At 53.5% G+C, this 18,947-nt stretch overlaps 3 protein-coding genes across 3 annotated transcripts; all 3 read left to right on the top strand.

The window, feature by feature from the left end:
- Nucleotides 1-3,871: 3,871 nt before the first annotated feature.
- GLOTRDRAFT_135792 (uncharacterized protein) lies at nt 3,872-6,767 on the top strand (the record flags this gene model as incomplete). The annotated part of the gene is made up of 4 exons (XM_007863294.1): nt 3,872-4,122; nt 4,183-4,723; nt 4,775-5,585; nt 5,644-6,767. Coding segments are annotated over 4 exons (2,299 nt in total), but the record flags the coding sequence as incomplete, so codon positions are not given.
- Nucleotides 6,768-11,038: 4,271 nt separating this feature from the next.
- GLOTRDRAFT_69647 (uncharacterized protein) lies at nt 11,039-12,686 on the top strand. The gene is made up of 6 exons (XM_007863293.1): nt 11,039-11,291; nt 11,376-11,456; nt 11,507-11,610; nt 11,663-11,773; nt 11,829-12,203; nt 12,260-12,686. Exons 1-6 carry the CDS (start codon nt 11,147-11,149, stop codon nt 12,476-12,478), a joined length of 1,035 nt encoding a protein of 344 aa, XP_007861484.1. The 5' UTR covers nt 11,039-11,146; the 3' UTR covers nt 12,479-12,686.
- A 1,559-nt stretch (nt 12,687-14,245) lies between these two features.
- Nucleotides 14,246-18,398, top strand: GLOTRDRAFT_69644 (dynein heavy chain protein 2). The gene is made up of 12 exons (XM_007863292.1): nt 14,246-14,435; nt 14,487-14,753; nt 14,803-15,258; nt 15,313-15,876; nt 15,930-16,096; nt 16,153-16,230; nt 16,282-16,855; nt 16,907-17,040; nt 17,095-17,214; nt 17,269-17,484; nt 17,535-17,762; nt 17,819-18,398. Exons 1-12 carry the CDS (start codon nt 14,288-14,290, stop codon nt 18,251-18,253), a joined length of 3,387 nt encoding a protein of 1,128 aa, XP_007861483.1. The 5' UTR covers nt 14,246-14,287; the 3' UTR covers nt 18,254-18,398.
- The last annotated feature ends 549 nt before the right edge of the window (nt 18,399-18,947 follow it).

The following is an 18,947-nucleotide window of genomic DNA, read 5'->3' as shown; positions in this document are numbered from 1 at the left end:
ATACTTCGCCGATGTACCTTCCAAGTCGGGATGGTTGTTAGAGAGCCACCTCAATCCTGACATGCCACCACTCCTACAATTTCATGATGAGTGTATATGAGCTATGAACCAGACTACATGGTTTGTCTAGATCTTAAACAACAAAGCAGAGTTGTCACTTGTACCATAGGCAGACCTTGGTAATATATAGTATTGCACAATTCATACAAAGGAGAAGGGTGCTAATTACACATATACTGTACCAGACTATGTGTATAGGCTCTTTCCATACTCTCAGACCTAATAGAAGTGTACTGAGAGAGCACATAGAAGTCAACAAGCATTAGCACAGGAGGAACTCGATATTTAGAGGTGGATGTCACTCCTTTCCATCACGCGGTGCCAGGACCCCGAGTGCAAGCCCGCATTGCTGTGCTCGATTTCCTAAAGTCGACCTGGTCCTGCTCGGCAACGGTACACGTCTCGGTCCCGCTGAGACCTTCTGGAAGTCGGAACACGAATATTCCTATGCTACTTTTTTTCTGAGTAGGCCCATCGTTTTGAAACTATTGTAACAAAGGTCTCATCACCGAGTGATTGCGAGGCCGTGACATCGGGCGTTCACATCCGCCACCACGCAAATAACAAGTTAGCAGTCGGCGTACCTGCAGCCTGTTTCGCAGTACGTATACATTTGGGACATACACCGGCAATTCCGCACTGCACTCGCGGGCTATGTTCCTTTCTGCGACTGTATTCGTCCGTTAGAGTGTACTGTACCCTTGCGTAAGGTTACACTGCCTCATTTGTATTCCATCGTTCAGTTTCTCGATGAGAAGACGGCTGGGGCTGATAACAGCCAACTCAATATTGCTTGACGCAACAAACACGCAACTGTCGATCTAGGCGTTGGCGCCGATCGGCCCGGCAGTGCAGGAGAAAGCAGAAAGCCCAAAGCGATCGGCCGTCGCGCTGGTGGCGATGACGCCTGCCGTATATGGATAGGGTATTTTATCACAGGCTAGACTTGGAAAGACGGTTATTGCAGCAACAGGACCCGCGGGCGTGAGGAGGATCGCAGGCTACGATCAGTGGGATTCGGAATGTTATATCAAACATCCGTGCAGGGCGAGCAGGTAGCTTGTATTCCCCTGCCCCATCTGTCCAAGCTACTGTACAGCTGATCTCCGAGGTCTTGGGCTGAGCTGCCAGCGTTCTGCGGGACTTACGATATGCGCGGATGGCATTTGCTGAGTTGTCATGCACCTCAGATGCATCACAGGACTGCAAGCGTCATTGCAGATACCACTTTACTCCAGCTGCAAGTAAGCCAACCCTGAAGGAAACTTTCGTGTCTGTAGTATTTCCCGCTGGAGAAGCCCGTGCCGCCCTTCTGCCAATCGGAATGTGTGCAGGTTTCGAACCGAGTCGCAGCGCGAACCTGGCTGCCTGGCAATTGACCTCTGGACCGATCACGCACAGGGCCCGGTAAGGCCAGATCGCATCTGACCTATGAACGAAGCTTAGATCATAGCCCAGTTCTATCGCCGTGACCGGGCTGTCTTCGTGACTTGGATAAGTACGAATATGGGTGGACTTTAGCTTTTTCAGGCATATCCCGTGACGTGACGTGTCGTAGACCCCTACTCGAAAAAGGAACCTGACAAGTGCAAATGAAATCTTCCCGCCAAATGACTGCCGGCTTACCCAGAACAGACGCCGACGCCGGAAGAGCCTATGCTCGTCCGCAGCAGACTCGCTGCTCGCCTGTGTCCATGTTATTCCCGATCATCTAATCATCCAGAATCCAGCAAGCGTATGTTTTGAGCTCTTCCCTTGTTTCGCTTGCCAGGGGGAGTAAGGGGGGATGGACATCCTGCGCTGTTAGCGTCCAGTTAGGCGGATCCGGAAGCAGTACTAGTGCTGCTAGTCCAGGCTCGCGCACCCTTACATACGCCATAACTTCAGGCTTCTGTCCAAGCCTCTGGAGCAGTCAGTCACCAGCACATGTAATAATATGTTGAACGTCGAAAGCTTGTTAGGAAGCCGCCGCGGAGGGTTCAGATTCAGAAGGGAATCGCACGGAAAGTGGGGACTGTGAAAGGTGGTACGCCTGATCTTCCGGCCGCGGTGCGGATGAAATCATGCGCTGGCACCCACTGTGGATAGACGCACGCCGAACGCGATGGATAATTGCCAGGATCCTGAGATACGATGGGATACGAGCGGCGCAGATACGTCGCGGAACCTACGGCATGACACGTCGACATCTACGCTGCTGTATTGGCTCTGCGCAGGACTAAAACAGACCGATGTCTCCACCCTGCTTACCGTAAAGTTACCATTATAGATAGTATCGCGCGCGTTCACATTACTATTTATTGGAGACGTGGCATGTGCCAGTGGCACGAGAAAATGCGAGTCGCAGCGGAATCGCTGCACGCAGTATCGAGACGATCGATTACTGAAAGCTACGTATCAGATTCGAGTGTAAGGCGGGAGAGTTGCGGGAGAGCGTTGTGCACGGTGATACACTAGGGTCTCGCTGGCGACTGATGGAATGGAACAGGGTCAGTTAGGGGACGGGATGCGCCGCAGAGTACTCGAGGTGTCGGGTAGCCGAGCGGAAACATTAGTGCGTACGTTGCACACGGTGGTGGCACATATACTATGGTGTGGCAGGACCGGGACCGGCAGCGCCTGGCAGCGGTTTCTGAGGAACAGGAGAATGTGTATAGGCCAGGGCGTCCATCGGCCGCGGGAGTGATCTCGACTGATCACCAAGGCAGGACCATGCCGTAGGAGGCGGATGAATTAGTCGCGTTTGTTGCTAGATGCAAAGGAGTAAATGAAACTAGTGTATGTACGCTATAGCTTGGGATCCTTCTGATGAGAGCGGGCGAGGGAGTATGGGGGTGATGTAAACAAAACCATCATCATTCCGCACAGAGCCATGGGCAGAGACGGTGCTGCTACGCGGAGATGGAAGAATGAAGCGAAGGCACGCCGGACAAACTTGGACAAGGGCCGTGAATAGCATGCTTTGAGACCCACATACGAGGAAGCGAGGGCGGATGGTTAGTAACGTGGAGGGAGGCCCGCGAAGCGGGACGGAGATGGAAATACGCTGGTGCATAGCCAAAGCGGGCGATGACATGGATTATTGGGAGGAAAAGAAGCGTCAAGAAAGGGAGAGAACGGGAGCGTATGGCAAGACACACGGGGCGGTAACGAGGTTATGGGCCGATGGTGGATGGGCCGGGTAGAGAGGGGAGATCCGGAAATGGCAATGGAAGCTACGAAACGATTGACCGATGATTTTGGGATCAAACGGATGGACGTCTTGGAGCGGCGAGGAGGCTTTACGGGAAGCAGATGGACTTGCGATTCAGGAGTGGAAAAGAGCCCTTGGAAAATAAAGGCGAAACTAATCCCGTCCGCCATGGTCCGTGGGAGCGCACGTGAGTGGTCCAGCTACCTTTTGCAGCGAAAATGGAGGGAAAGGCTATGGGGAATCCCGGTCAGGTGACCTCGGCCAGCGCGTCGGCAGCGGGGGGAGGTGACATGCAGAAAAATAAAAGGGAAATGGGAGGAAATGAATAAAGGTTAGAATCTGAGATGAAAGTTGGAAATGTCGACGGGAGATCAAATTTGTTGTGGCAGCGAACTGGGCTTCGGAGGAGTCGACCCTTTCGGAGCGTCGACCCTTTTTCCATCTTCTCCTGTTTGTCTCTAAGCGGGATCTCTATCCGGAAAAATGCTCCCTCTTTTCTGCCGTTTTCTGTTGTTCACCGACATGATTAAATACATCCCTTCCGTACTACGCCATGGCCCGCTCTCTCGTAACGTCAAAGCTTTCGTATTTTCTACGCTAAGTCCCGCCAGGCCATACCATGGCCCTATATACACCGCCGTCCCTCCCGCACACACCGTCCGCGTATGCAATGCACCGTAATTCATCCACCCTCCTCCCCACAGAGCTGCTTGCAGCCTCCGCCACCTGGTCGACATGGCGCCAGCCAAAACACGAAATGCCGCTCACCCCGCCGCTCTCTGTGCCCTCGCGGAGAGCGGACAGGCCACAGGTAACAGTCTTGCCGCCAATATCACAACTTGACCGCCACATGGCGCGTGTTTCTCCTTGTAAGTCATACGAGACATTGACTACGGTGAATACATGTCTGACTTGATCGGCGCGCGCAGTAACACCCCCGCCCATGGAGGACATTTCTATAGCCAACTCGTCACGACTGCAGCGCACTGACTCGTCAGAAGACTCGTCCGACATGGACGACTACCAGCAGGCAAAGCCGTCCATGCCCTCGCCAGCGCCACACCTAGTCGACTGGTTCAGCACGTCGTCAAAACGCTCGGCGCACTTTATAGCCGAAAAGACTTGCGAGATGATCTGCTACCTCTGGTTTGCGAACAACTCTGCGCCTCCGTCAAAGTCCACCCTAGGGTCTTCGCGGACACGTGACCACTCCCCTTCCACCGCCTCCCCGCCTTACATTCCCCAAAGTAATCCGCAGACCGCGTCGCTACAGCTGGTCGCGTCGCCAGCGTTTGTGAACTTTATGCAGAAGCTCCTCGAGACGACGCAAGTCAGCCAATCCGTCATCGTGCTCTCGCTACACTATATCTACCGTCTCAAAGAGCGGAATCGGTTCACGAATGGGCAGCCGGGGAGTGAGTTTAGGGTGGCGGTAGCAGCTTTAATGATGGCTAATAAGTTTGTTGACGAGTGAGTCTTGCGCTCTTCAATGACTTTGTTTGATACTGAAGTCACATGTAGTAATACATACACTAATAAGACTTGGTCTGAAATTTCCTCAATATCGCTTAACGAAATCAACAAAATGGAACGCGAGTTCTTAATGGGCGTCGACTTCGACTTATATGTAGACAAGCCGACCTACGAATCCTGGCTCAACCTGCTAAAGGGACTGGTGATGGCGAAAGAGAAGGACTCGAGGAAGTGGCATCGCGGGCGGTGCAAGGACGTCAGGGCTATCGGACGAGTGGTGCCGTCGAGCGTGTGCAGGCCGAGTACGCGGGGCAGGCAGGAGGAGAACGGGACCCGCAGACGGGATCGCGCGCGGTCGACCTCGCCGGTCCAGTCGTCGCGCGCAGCGCCCTTCCACGCATTCACCTTCGCACTACCCCCCCTCCCCTCCACCGCGCCCCGCTCCATCTCGTCGCATCCGTACCCGTCGCCGGAGAAAGACCAGCTCGACTCGCCCGTCTCCCCCACACCCCATTCCGGTGAAAAGCGCTCCGCAAACACCGCGTTCTCGCACGCGGCGGAGGCGTACGACGACGCATCATTGCGGCCGCCTAGACCGTCCAAGCGTCCGGCGAGCATGTACGGGCTCTCCCTCCAGATCCCGGAGCACTCGTCCGGCTCTGTCGCGAACAAGGCCCCGCTCAGCGGGAACGGCGCGGCTCCGAGCCCCATGGAGAGCCTGCAGGGCTTCTCCAGCTTGAGCTTGGGCGGGGACGGAGCCGGCACGCCGGGGTCGTCCTCGTTGCCGAAAAGAGAGCAGCCGCGGACGTTGGCCGCTCCATACCGAGCAGATTCCAGCAGACAGGAAGCGGTTCCTCAGGTACGTTGGCGCGCATATACCCACGTCTCACAGGAGTACTGATGTTTTCTCGTTCCAGAACCTGTACTACTACTCGCTCGCCTGCTCTCCGACGGAGGAAGACCACTCTGCAGACGTGCGATGCCGCAAGGCCAAATTGCGCGTGCACCACGCCCCCGGGCCCACGCACGACTCGTACTACTCCACCTCCGAGCTGGCCTCCTGCCCGCAGCAGCCGCCAACCGCGTACTCGGGTTACCAGTATTCATCGCATGCGTATGGCGGGTATGAAGGACCGAGGATACCGATGGTGGTGCAGAGCGCGTCGACGAGCCCGAACATGTCCATGTCGGAGATGCCGCTCCCGCCGCCGCCCCAGCTGAAACGGTATGAGGGCCCCACCGACGTGTATGCGTGGCGCCGCGCGAGCGAGCCCAACTACGACTCGCTGGCGCACGCGCACTCGAGTTCGCGGTCGCCTGCGCAGCTCCCTCAGTACGAGCAGGCACTGTCCCCGGTCGAAGAGCAGGGATACCGGTCGGAGTTCTCGGACACCGACAGCCCTGGTGTGCCCGCGGCGCCGTTTGCGAATGCAGGCCCGCCCGGCGTGCAGCTGTACACGCCCCCGGAACATACGTACCTCCAGCCCCCCACGCAGCTCCTCCAGTACCGCCCGCCCCGCCCACAGCAGCAGCAGCAGCATGTGGAACGATCGTCGCCCGACTTCACGTATTTCCAGTGGCCTTCCGAGAGGGGAAGGAGGCTCTACAAGTAACGACCGCCTTAATCGCTTCACGACGCATCTTGCAATTGGACTGTTCATTATTGGCGTGTAATACTTTCTCGTTCGGCGGGACTCGTTTTTTCTGTGGTCCCCGCGTTGGGTCTTGGTCGGTCTGTCGTAGCATTCATTGTCCGCATCGCATTTTTCTCGTCTTGCATAGCAATTTTTCTTCTCCCGCTGTTCACGATTCACCTAGAACTCTTTCTCCGCACAATACACTTCCGCATCAGCATCGCACTAGCATCACGCATCCATCCATCCATCCAAGCCATATTGTATTTCTGTATATTGATGTGTACATACATACACTACTCTTAGTACGCTAGCTAGCTGGTTCGTATACCTACCCACACACAGCCTATTACTGTCCGCGTAACTTTATTCGATATAATTATTGCGCCTGTTCGCAGCAGATGAATACTAGTCGCTGCCTTTCTGATCCTTCGCGTGCGGTGTGAACGGTTGGTGTCTAATAATTTGCGGGATGGGATCCGCAACGGGCTACCCGCTGCGCTGCAGTACTAGTTGTGGAGGGGATCAGAATTCTGGCTGTCGCCGTCTCGGCGTTGAAGGGGACAATACGAATGCGGTTGGCCAATTATCAATGCCGCGAATACGATTCCGAGGAGTACCAGTACGCCGTGCGAGAGTCGATACAGACGTGCGTATGAGGGGGGTGATTACTTATCGCGGCGCTGCAGGAGCTTCTCTCGAGTTGCCTATCCGCAGGCAAGCGGCAAGCTTTATTAGCGTGCGTCTCTAGTTGGGAATACAATCAGAAGGAGTGGGCGAGAGCTCCTCGTGGCTAATGTATATAAGATGCTCTCTTAGCCCGCCAGGTTTGGGGATTAGGCTTGTTCGGGTACGCTGGCGAAGTTACGACAGGGGCAGTTGGCCCCTCCCTTTCGGTGCGTGCACGATGCACCTTGGCAACAGCGCGGGGGACGTCAAAGCGTTGACAGCGTCGGGGTTTCGACGACGTTCGAGAGAACGTGCAGCGCCAGGGGAATTGGGCGGCTGCGATGTGTGTTACAGTTCCTGATTCAGGCTGGATCACTGGGTGAATGGCTTTCTTCGTTTTCTCGTACGTGCGGAGGTGACTCACTCTCCCGTCGGCTCGAGTCAATGGGACAGCCTGGAGGCGCTGCTTCATTCACCTGGGGTTAAAGCTTACGAGGGCAGCGGAACAGGCATGTACGTTCAGTTTTACTTTTCTCTTCCGAGCGGCTGGGATTCCCTTCAGTCGATCGACAGCAATTTCTGTTAGTCCTCCGCTATCCGTATATTTCACGATAAGATGGAGCGTTTGTCCTTAGGGCCTTCCGCTTATATACCCGCGTGATACTCCTGTCTAATAAGGTCAAGGTACGTTGCCGGTCCGGTGAATGGTAAAGACAACTAAGACCTGCATCATGATTTATGCGAGTTCCATCGCCTGGCTGGGATGTCGACCCTTCGTATGAATGGAAACCGATATCCTGGCTGCCTGCGAGATCAGTTGAGTAGTCAAGTAAGCCTGATGGATGCTCTTCGGTGTTTGTGGCTGGTCTTGTTTCTAGCTCGTAGTTGCTTTACTTAACGCCGCACATCTCTGTAGCATGCATCGATGCACCAGCGTTTGAAGATTCAGGGTTGATTGGCGATACTGACTAGCAGCTGCTTGCATATGGTGACTTGCCTATGGGAGTAGTCTTCTCCGGATTCGCTGCGTTCATACCGGCCTTCGACAGACGCACCGCACTGCGCTTCGTATTTCCTCGGCTGATTCGGTAGATAAGTTACTGATACTCCCCTTTTGGCATTATTGCTTGAGTAATATGTAAGTCCTGCTTGGGCTAGCTGGTCGACCCTAACCCTAGCTCCTTTAAGGTTTTTGGCGTCGGTTGTCCTGAGATCTTGACGGTCGGATGTGATCTGCGGCTCATCCAGTCGGTCGTGGCGCTCCGATCTGGCAGTTCTGGCAGATTTAATGTACCATCTTCTACGGATAGCTTAATATTGAATCCCAGACGAGCGTAGAGCGCGCCTCTATATCGGATGGGTCTGGGTCTCATATTGTTATTATGAACACCCCACATAGCATGACAGTGTGAAGGATTCAGGCGCCGCGAGAGGTTCCGGATCATGGGTGTCCTGTTTTGTCGGACTGTAGTTTGACCCAGACGTACACTGACGCCACCGTACCGACACGTCGCACACTTACCAAATGTCTCCCATGACTGCCAAAAACGAATGTAACTGAAAGGTAGTTTAGTTAGGTAAAGTGACGGCACTGATCATTACCTGCCAGTAACTCGGAGGTATCACTATAGCATACGACGGACCACGGAAATGCCGCGCCGTCCCAGACACATACACGGTACCCGAACGAAGCCACAATCGCAATGTGGTCCGACGCAACGTGGATAGCGGACGCGGTCGGGAGAAACGGAAAGATGACCGCAGAAGAGGCGTGGGATACACTCTGCGGAAGGAATTGCTACACTGACGTTCGCAAGGGCCGTGCTATCGAGGGCATAGGACACTCACGCTCAGTATATCCATAAGCCGAGCACACACTGCCACACAGAAGCGCTGTATACATAGCGTCAGTGCATCCGTCACGTCTTAGAGATCTTGCGAGATTATCTCATTCGTATGTGAATCGAACCCGCACGACAAAGGTACATAGCTGCGTATGATGTTTCTGGATTCTGGAAGATCTACAACTACGCCATGTGGATGCAGGTATACTTATAAAGGAGAAGCGGGATATAAAGGAGAAGCGGGATATCCACAATCTAACTATGTTCAGGCGCCCGGTACTTCGCATCCGCCAGTCACGGCCCATGCGAAAGCTGAGAAGGGATCTCGTACATTCGTACTTGAAAGTCACATACAGAACGCAGCGTCCACCATACCACAATGTCGGACACTCCAGCATAAACCCAAGGTGAGAAAGTGCGGTGGGCAACGTTGTCGTGCCAGGTGTATTAGCAGAGCACCGAGGACTCCGACATCGCACGGAGAGCGGGTCCCATTCGCTGAGAATGCCCATGTCGCTGATCAGGCCACAGCTTATTCACGTTGGGAGAGAATGATGTGAGCCAGCGACTCTCATAAAGATGCCAGCGCAGCTCTGGAATGTCGGTGCCCGCCTTTTCCGATGTCGAGCTTAGTTGAAACACGGCTGTTACGCCGAATTCGATGGACCTGCAATTATGCTAGAAAGTCGCATCTCCGGTACGAGAATACGGAAACTTGAGCGTTTCCATGCGCGGGGAGCGTGTGTGTTGCCCGAGGTCAGGATGTCGACAAGCTATTAGAGGGAATCACTTTATAATGACGGAACTTTGCGTTGTACACCGCGTCGCGATGACGGCAATGTATTATACCGAGCGGAATGCAGTCGATGTGAAGTCTCCATTCGACAAAAAATGAAGGAGGACCTACTGACGGATTGCGACCAGAGATGGAGCACCAATGATTTCGAGTGATCCTCGGGGAAGGTATGGTGACGACCGTACTTGAGTTGGCTGACACCCAGTGAGTCGGAGAGATGCCCGCTATTCGAATAAACGTTCCAAGGTCAAGGGTGCGATAGTAAGACGTTCTTGACATATGAGTAAAGATCACGTTATTATAGTCAAGGGTGAAACCAAAGATTCATCAGCCGACTTTGCTCAAGAACTACTCACCGTTCTACCCATTACACCAACAGATGCAATGTATAATGAAGGTGAGTTTGAACATTCACGACTTCGATCAATGTGCGGAGATGCAGCCGTGATCCAATCCGAATTGAACGCATTTCCGTTCATGAGACCGGCAGGGAATCTGATGGTGGCCGCCGACGTGGGACAACGCATATTTGTATTTGGCTTGTGGTTGACGCTTTAACGCCTGAAGGCCTGATATCATGACCTGGCACGGTGGCGGCAGAACAGCCCGGTGGTGCAGCGGAGGTGGAACCTAGTTGTGAGTAGCCTCCATCTTCCCTGGGAACGATACTGTCCAGATGGGAGGAGTGCCACGCACTTACATATAGGTGGCTAGTCTAGATATTAATAACTTCAGAAACTTAGGCATTGAGTCGTGGAATATGGAGTATGGGAACCATCTTGGGATATAAGTTCCAGATTTCTAATTCAAGCGCACAGCGACGAACGGCCATGTCCTAAGAAGAATTCCACAGCAGACCTCTGGATGGCAAGGTACATAAATAGCAGCGCTTTGGCCGTGCTGTTCCTGTACTTTCTCCTTGAAGCATTGGATCCTTGCGAACAAATTCTTAAAAAATTGACTTCGAGAGCATATCATAATAACCAGGAGGCCATACCGATACGATGGGTGGTGATAAGGTAGACAAAGCAGTTGCCAGTACTAGTGCCGCAAGTGTGCCGCAAGTGAAGGCGCTGCACCCTGATGTGTACTCGGCAGATGTTCCTAAACCGCAGCAGCTCCTTGCACAGGAACCAAGTCGCGGGCAAATTGTACATTGGTCCAAGTGCAACAGCCAGTGGGTAGTGACTGGTTGCATATCGTGAGGACTTGCAGCCTGAAGCTTGAGGCCTTGTTTGTCCAAGTTTGAGACCTGAGGAAATTTGGAACGCCACTTCCATCCAGAACGTCTGAGACCGAGTCTATTTCCCCCGAATCAGGCTCCTCCTTGCAGGTGCATTCTCCGTCATCGTTGCCAACAACCTCAACGTGCTGCTTCTCTCCATCTCTCTCGACGGCGGGCGTGCTGCCCTTCCCAAGCGCCGCTAATCACTCCACTTCATTCTCTTGATATCTCTTCCTTCTTTTTTCTGTCACCATGGGGGTCCAGTTTGGCTCCTTCGACAGCATTTGCGAAACGGCGGCGCTCGTCATTTGCTCGCTGGTTGGGACGGCGCAGGGGATTGAGCCGTCGTGTTATAGTAGGAATGTGGAAGTAGGAGGGACTATCATATTTCAGCCATGTGAGTCGTCGGTCTGCGGGTTGGATGTGTGCTCGCGATGAGTCGCGTTTTGCGCGCACCGTCGTTACTGACACTCGCTGGCAGCGACATCTTTTGTCCACATAGTCGCGATAATAATGACTGCTATAATGATCTTTCACATTCGAAGCAAATACACTGCCGTCGGTGAGTGTGCTCCCGGTGCGGTTCCTACTGCGAGATCTCATTCCTCGTAGGCCGGAAGGAGATTGTCATGTTCTTCTACATGTACATTGTTATTGAGCTCTTGGCGATGTTCTTGGACTCCAACATTATCCCTACCGCGAATTCGAGCTATCCAGTGCGTGTCCATGGTACACTTCCTTCCTCCAGCCATCTTACCGCATACACAGTGGTTTGCGGCCATCTACACAGGACTAGTCGCGGCAGCGTATTGCTGTCTCCTCATCAATGGCTTTGTGGGATTCCAGTTTGCTGAGGATGGTACTCCTTTGTCTCTCTGGGTGAGCACAGAATCGACTTGTCTCGGAGGTATTCCACGCGGCTGATGTCCCTCAGTTCATGCGCATAGCCTGCCTGGTGGTCTTTGGTGTCAGCTTCTTCATCTCCATCGCGACCTTCAAGGGGTTCGCCGGGTTCAGCTACTCGAAGCCCATCGGGCTCTGGATCATCTACATCCTCTGGCCGATCATCTGCGCTGCTGTGTACGTGGTGTCGCAGCTGGTCCTCGTGTTCCGTACCCTGGAGGACCGGTGGCCGCTCGGCGATATCATCTTCGGCGCTGCGTTCTACACTGTCGGAAACGTGCTGCTATTCGCCTTCAGTGTGACAATCTGCGACGCGATCAAGCACTACATCGACGGGCTGTTCTTCTTCACGCTGTGCATGCTCCTGAGTGTCATGATGGTTTACAAGTACTGGGATAGTATCACGGTATGTGGATGTCCGTGCTCTAGTCGCATGTCCCGACTCACTCGACTGCCATCTAGCGGGAGGACCTGGAGTTCTCCGTCGGTTCAAAGGCGGCGGTCTGGGAAGTCAAAGATCCATTACTCTCAACAGGCCTCGACTACTCGGAAGAAGACACCGTCAGCAACTACCATGGTGGCGGAGTCGCCCCGAGCCTCGTTGGCGGCGTCAGCGGGCAGCAGCTATACCAGAAGGGTGGCATGGGCGGTCGCGGATACCCGCCGTCGGATCGGTATTGAGCAGTCGGACTCACTCAATCGGCTCCTGTCAGCGTTCCTTTGCATCTTACCCTTACCTCTATTGGACAATGACGTGACCGTAATAGTTTTGAATCCTGGCTTGCGCCGGTGGATGCCACCTTGGTAGTTGATCATTGCAATTGTATCATGTTATCTTCCCATTGCATTATACCTATCTAAAGACATGAACTTTTCACGTGCGGATCCGGGACCCTTAGACTTGCGCGATAGCGAGGACAGTGGTATTGGATCAGACGTAGGACATGTTCCTCTGCCCGAGCAGTTCTTGGACAGACCATCTCTTCAAGCGTCAGGGTCAGCGCAGGACGGTGTGCGAGATGTGCATATATCCGTGGTCGCCGCAATCGCCACTGCGAATGAAGCTTACTTGCTCGGTCCCGATGTGTGTACCTTGAGGCGAATCCAAGGCATCCGATCCGATGCAGGACTCTCCAAGCAGGGACTTCGCGTCCATAGCATCTCCGTTTGTCTGACGCGCATAAGTACCTTCATGACAGTTTTATGCAACAGGACGCTAGGTAAACATCGTGCTCGTGCCAAGAAGATATGGAGGCTTGCATGACAAGTCCTGCATCCCCCCTGGAGGTGGACTCGTGCACTGAATGTGGTGGCCTGAAGAACGGATGCAAAAAATGCTGAATACCATTGAGAAATAGAACCATCCGTTACGGTCCCGCTATGTTTCCGCAGATATCCGATGGCAGGACATACAGCGAATTCGATTCAGAGAGCAGATTAGATCGGCGAGCATGCAAGGCGATGCGTCTCAAGATATCCGTCAGAGACTCAGAGTCGCTAGCCACGGCATTCCAATGGGTATTCTTGAGTGTTGCGAATCCAAGACGTCCGATCGGAGAAATCTGCCAGTGGTTGAACAACAATGGCCAGGCAGCGTACTTTAGCGGTTCCGTGCATTCTTGTGTTCGTCCGAGCGTATCCTCTCCACGGAAGCTTGTGAGGCATTTGGCAACGCTCTTTAGTAGAGAATGTCAGTTACAGTTCTACGAAGAAGACGTATAACTTGCATGACCAGCCCTGCGTCCTCACCGGACGTCTAGTCAACCCGTTGTAATTAAGGAGATAGTCAGGCAAGACAGGTGAAGTAAAAGAAATACCGCAAAGAGGCATCCCGTTTCTGCGCCGTCGAGCTTCGTGAACTACAAGGCAAGAACTGGCCGCAAGCATCATTGAAACACAGGGTCATACATCCGACCTTGCCAAAACAAATATCCCAAGTCGTTATACGTATCGTCCAGAGATTCCAGTCTCAATGACTGTGGCATTGGCGGCGAGGTGATGGCAGCAGAAACGTGGAATTTCCCATTTTGGGCGCGTCTAACCCTCTCCTCAACAACGCGTCTGGCTGCGAGCTGTAGCACCAGGTCGTGCGGACACCTCGTTTACATTACGGAAATAGGCCTGCACGGGCTTAAGGCGTATGTCTTTCTGTTTCTCAATGGCTCTCGCGCCGGTACTGACGATATGGCGAACACTTCGGACCAGTATTACTTCTCCAGCTACCGCAAAACCCTTCCGCGGTTTCTCTCCTGGACGTCGAAGAAGCCATCGAGGACCCGCCTAGGGCTGTCGTCGACGACATTCACGCAGCAGACGCAGCCCGAGCGCGTTATGGCTACTCCCGAGCCGCCCCTTACGCCCCTCCTGCCGCCCAATGGCGCAAACGGGATCAATGGCATTAACGGTACTTCGAACGGCACGTCGCACCACGACGGGCCAGTGGAAGCCGCCCCCGCACCAGCGTTTGACTCTGCGGTCTTCCGCGAGTTCATGCTATCCGTGCTGCCCCCTCTTATGGCGGCGAGCCCGCAGGACTTGGAATCGATATTTGATGACGACTTTGACGAGCGGGTGTCGCGTTTCGCGGCGGAGGGAGGGGGCGCGATGTACGTTGTGAAGACGAAGGACGAGGTGGAAGGTGAGTCTGCCCTTGTTCGGGGCTTTTGGAGCGAGTTTTGACCTCCTCCAGACGATGCACCACCAACATATACCTACAAGCTCACCCCGCAATTGAATTATACCCCCTCCCATGTTATGACTATCTCCCTTATTAAGCGTGGACCGACACTAGACCCCCTCACCCCTCTCGCCTCACAGTTGCACATCCTCAATCTTTTCGGCGGCGAGGACACCCCTTACGAGAGTCTGCACGCGCTCATTAGCAATGGCGTCAAGTCCTGGTTTGACGCGTTCGTGGGTGCGCGGGGAGGCGGAAAGGAGGGTGACAGCAAAATGGGTGAGTACGGTCGTTATTTTGTCAAATATCACTCTATATGAGATCGCAGGCATACCGATGACGAAGAAGAAATTCGCGGAGCTCGAGCTGTCCCTCCTCCATCTCCAGCAGAACGTGGAGATCCCCGAGACCCATCTTATCATCCATCCAGTCATCCAGAAAGCCGTCGAGCAGGCGCACGCCGCCGGCGTCCGCCCGAACATCTCGCATATCCCGCCGAAACTCCTCAACGACAGTACCTTCCTCAATACCTTGCATGCGCACGTCAACTCGTGGATCAAGTCTATCCAGGCGGTCACGAAGTTGACGAGAGACGTCTCCTCTGGGACGGCGTCGCAAGAAATCAACTTCTGGCTAAGCTTGGAGCGCGCCCTGGAGGGTATCGAGGCGCAGTTACGGAGCGAAGAGGTTAACATGGTTATGGACTGTCTACGAAATGCGAAGCGATTCCATGCCACCGTTAGTTTCATCGCGGATACGGGCTTGAAAGACGCAACCGACATCGGTGAGTGACTCGTTACCCGTCCCTGCTTGCTATGTCATTTATTCGTCGGTACAGTGCACAAATACAACCAGCTCATGAAGGACTTCCCCCTGAACGAGCTCCTCTCCGCCACCGACCTTGACAAGATCCAGGAGTCCCTCGTGCTCATCTTCGGGCACATCAACCGCAAGCTCAAGCTCTCGCCCTACCCGATCCGGCGCGCCCTGCCCCTAGTCGAGGCCATCTCGCGCGACTTCAACGACCAGCTCCTGCGCGTGCTCACCTCGCACCGCCTCCCCTTCCAGCCGTACGACACATTCGAGCGCCTGCTCGCGCAGACGATGAACATCTTCAGGACATGGGACGATTTGATCAAAGAGTTCACGAATGTCGCGCGGGAGGTGACGAGGAAGCGGAGCGAAAAGTTCATTCCTATTAAGGTCGTGCCCGCGCACGCGAAGCTGCAGGAGAGGGTGCGGTACTTGAGGGAGTGGAGGAAGCAGCATGAGCAGCTGGCAGTCATGACGGGGCCGACGAAGGGGCTTGGTGGGATGGAGGTTGGCGGGATGGATATGGAGGAGGAGGTGAAGGAGGCTTATGAGGTGATGAAGCGGATCGACGTCCTCGATGTTTCTACTGGTAAGTCGTAGCGACGGGATGTCACGTCTTGCGTTAACTAACTGTATGCGCAGAGGGCACCGAGATCTGGGTCGCTGCTGAGAACGCATATAACGAGCGGGTCGCGCGGGTGGAGAACCAGATTATCGCTCGGCTGCGGGACAGACTGGGTACTGCCCGTAACGCCAACGAGATGTTCCGCGTGTTCTCCAAGTTCAACGCTCTCTTCGTCCGGCCAAAGGTAAAATTACAATGTTCGATACAGCTGTTCTTGTATTTACGCGTTTGTTCATACAGATTCGAGGAGCTATTCAGGAGTACCAGACCCAGCTGATCGATTCCGTCAAGGAAGATATCAAGCGGCTCCATGAGAAGGTACTTTCGCAACCTCTAATGCTAATGGATACGTACTCAATTTCTTCGTAGTTTAAAACTCAATACCGGTTTTCGGAAGCCTACCATATGTCACAGATGCGCGACCTACCACCAATAGCAGGCGCAATAATCTGGGCGCGCCAAATTGAACGTCAATTACTAACGTATATGAAGCGGGTAGAGGACGTGCTGGGCAAGGGATGGGAGCTCTATGCCGAGGGCCAAAAGCTCCAGTCTGAAAGTGCCGCGTTCCGGAAGAAGCTCGACACTCGGCCGGTATACGAGGCATGGCTGCACGACATCAATCGTCGCGACATGGGCGTGAATGGACGGCTGTTTGAGATCGTCCGGTTACGTGGGGGCGGCTTTCAGCTTGCGGTAAATTTCGACCCGCAAATTATCACGCTGTTCAAGGAAGTGCGGAATCTCTTGTGGCTAAACTTCCAGGTCCCCCATGCCATCACGAACATGGCCAAGGACGCGAAGAGGGTATACCCGCATGCTGTTAGTCTTATGGAGACCGTGCGCACGTACGGGCAGACACTCGACCTTGTGGAGAATAACAAGGGCATCGAGTGGCTGGTTGCTGAGTACAGGAATGAGGCTCAGCGTATGGTCGCGAAAGGTACGCTGCTCTCATTTTGTGACCTTCAGCAGCTGCTCACTCCCTAGGCAGGCATGAATATCCGGTGGGATTACTTTGTCAACCAATACGACACTCCGAGATACGTCTCCAGTGCGGATAGCCGAGGAGACAATCGACATATCCAGTTTGTTCGAGAGGTCGCCAGTGTCGTCTCGATTCTTCAGGTAAGTATACACTCTTGTTGTACGGGCAGAAGCTCACGGATGATACTATTGTAGGACAAGACGAATAGTGTGATCGACTTATACAAGGATATCTCACGAGCCATCGACGACCTGGCAACATGTCCGTATACTAGCGAGGCATTCACAGAACTGCTCACCAAGATCCAAGCCGCTGTATGTCTTCTCCGCCATGCTAGCGTGATCTGCATACTGACGTGTGGCATCTAGATCGACCGACTGAACTTGGAAGGATACGCTAACCTTGAGCACTGGGTGGCTGAGCTAGACAAGCGGATAGAAGGAATCCTCTTGCAGCGGCTCATGCACATCATCCAGCTCTGGTGTACTGAGTTCGACCGCACTGATGATGGCGATCGGCGAGAACCTCTGGCTCTTCGGGATATCACGAACAAACGGCGAGCAGAGAAGCGAAAGGAGGAAAAGGTCAGTTGTCCGCATCGTATTTCCGTGATCACATTTAACAACGATTACAGACCGTGGAGGGCACTGTGACCTTGAAACCCATCGTGCATGAGATCCGGATACAAAACCAAGTTATCTTCCTTGATCCGCCAATAGAGCATGCCCGCAAGACGTGGATCCGACAACTGCACGACTGGCTGGGCGTCGTCTGTCGGCTCAAGCGGATACAGAGCTCAAGATATGAGATCGGTCTGCAAATGCAAGGTACGACAGTCTCCGATACTACATATACGTCATTAGTGAGTGCACCCGTACGCTTCCTGATGTGAGAACGAGCTGAAATTCGGCGGTGCAGTTGACCCATTTCCCCGATAACACGCTTGAGCGGCCGTTCGCTCTGATCGAAAACAAGGTGCAGCAGCTTAAAGACTACGTCGGCAAATGGTTGCAATTCCAGTCGCTATGGGATCTGGAAGCGGAATACGTATTCAACCGCCTGGGCGACTCACTAGCACATTGGCAGCAATTACTTACGGAGATCAAGAAAGCCCGGTCAACGTTCGACACGTCCGAAACCCAGAAATCTTTCGGGGTGTGCGTCATCGACTACGAGCAGGTCCAGGCCCGTGTCAATGCCAAGTACGACGCCTGGCAAAGGGATATCATGAACCGCTTCGGCGTCAAGCTAGGCAACGCCATGAAGGAGATGCACGCTGCAATCCTGAAGGCGAGGAATGACTTGGAGCACCACTCAATAGAGGGTTTGGTGGGAGGTGCTCGTAGATTCTGAGGGACTTGGGCTTGCGGTATTCAGTCATTCATTACTGTTTTCTGATTCATCTTCATGACCACGTTACTTATGTACGCAATCACTTTCTCTTTGCATCTTGACACGCATGTACTGGATAATAACGACTAATGAGACGCATTTCCCCTACGAAGCTTGAAAGCTTGACCTCCTGTGGACCAATTGCAGCAATCCAGGCATTTTGGTGGGCTGGATCATATCTCAGGCCACTTCAAAGAGATTGCTACGACTCTGATTATAGGCTCAAGATATTCATTCTGAGCATCCCACTCGGTAGTAACTGCATATATCCAACACAAATTGTATGGACGTGGTCCTCCTACCTTACTTGATCTTCCAGGGGCGACATCCTCACCAGGGCCGGACTCCGACACATCTGAATTCAGACGTGTTTCATATGGCAGAACTTACAACCTTACAACATATTAACATATAGGATAAAGTGTGACATTCATTTTCATTGCAACGAGTATATATAGCTACAACACGTCTCCTCACTGCAAGGTCGCAGATCACAGGAAAACAGGGTGCTCAAAGGGAAGGTTTTCCAAAAATTGCCTGAGGCCGAAGCCAAAGGACGTGTTCGGATGTGTAATTTGCAATCAGCAAAAGACTGTGCCTCGGTAAGGACCTCACTGGCGACAGTACATGCCCGAGCACAAGAGATAAAGGAACA

This window comes from Gloeophyllum trabeum (assembly GCF_000344685.1).
Source record: "Gloeophyllum trabeum ATCC 11539 unplaced genomic scaffold GLOTRscaffold_00001, whole genome shotgun sequence".
Lineage (NCBI taxonomy): Eukaryota > Fungi > Basidiomycota > Agaricomycetes > Gloeophyllales > Gloeophyllaceae > Gloeophyllum > Gloeophyllum trabeum.
Note: the sequence above shows the minus strand (reverse complement) of the source record. Positions and strands in the feature narration are given on the sequence as shown.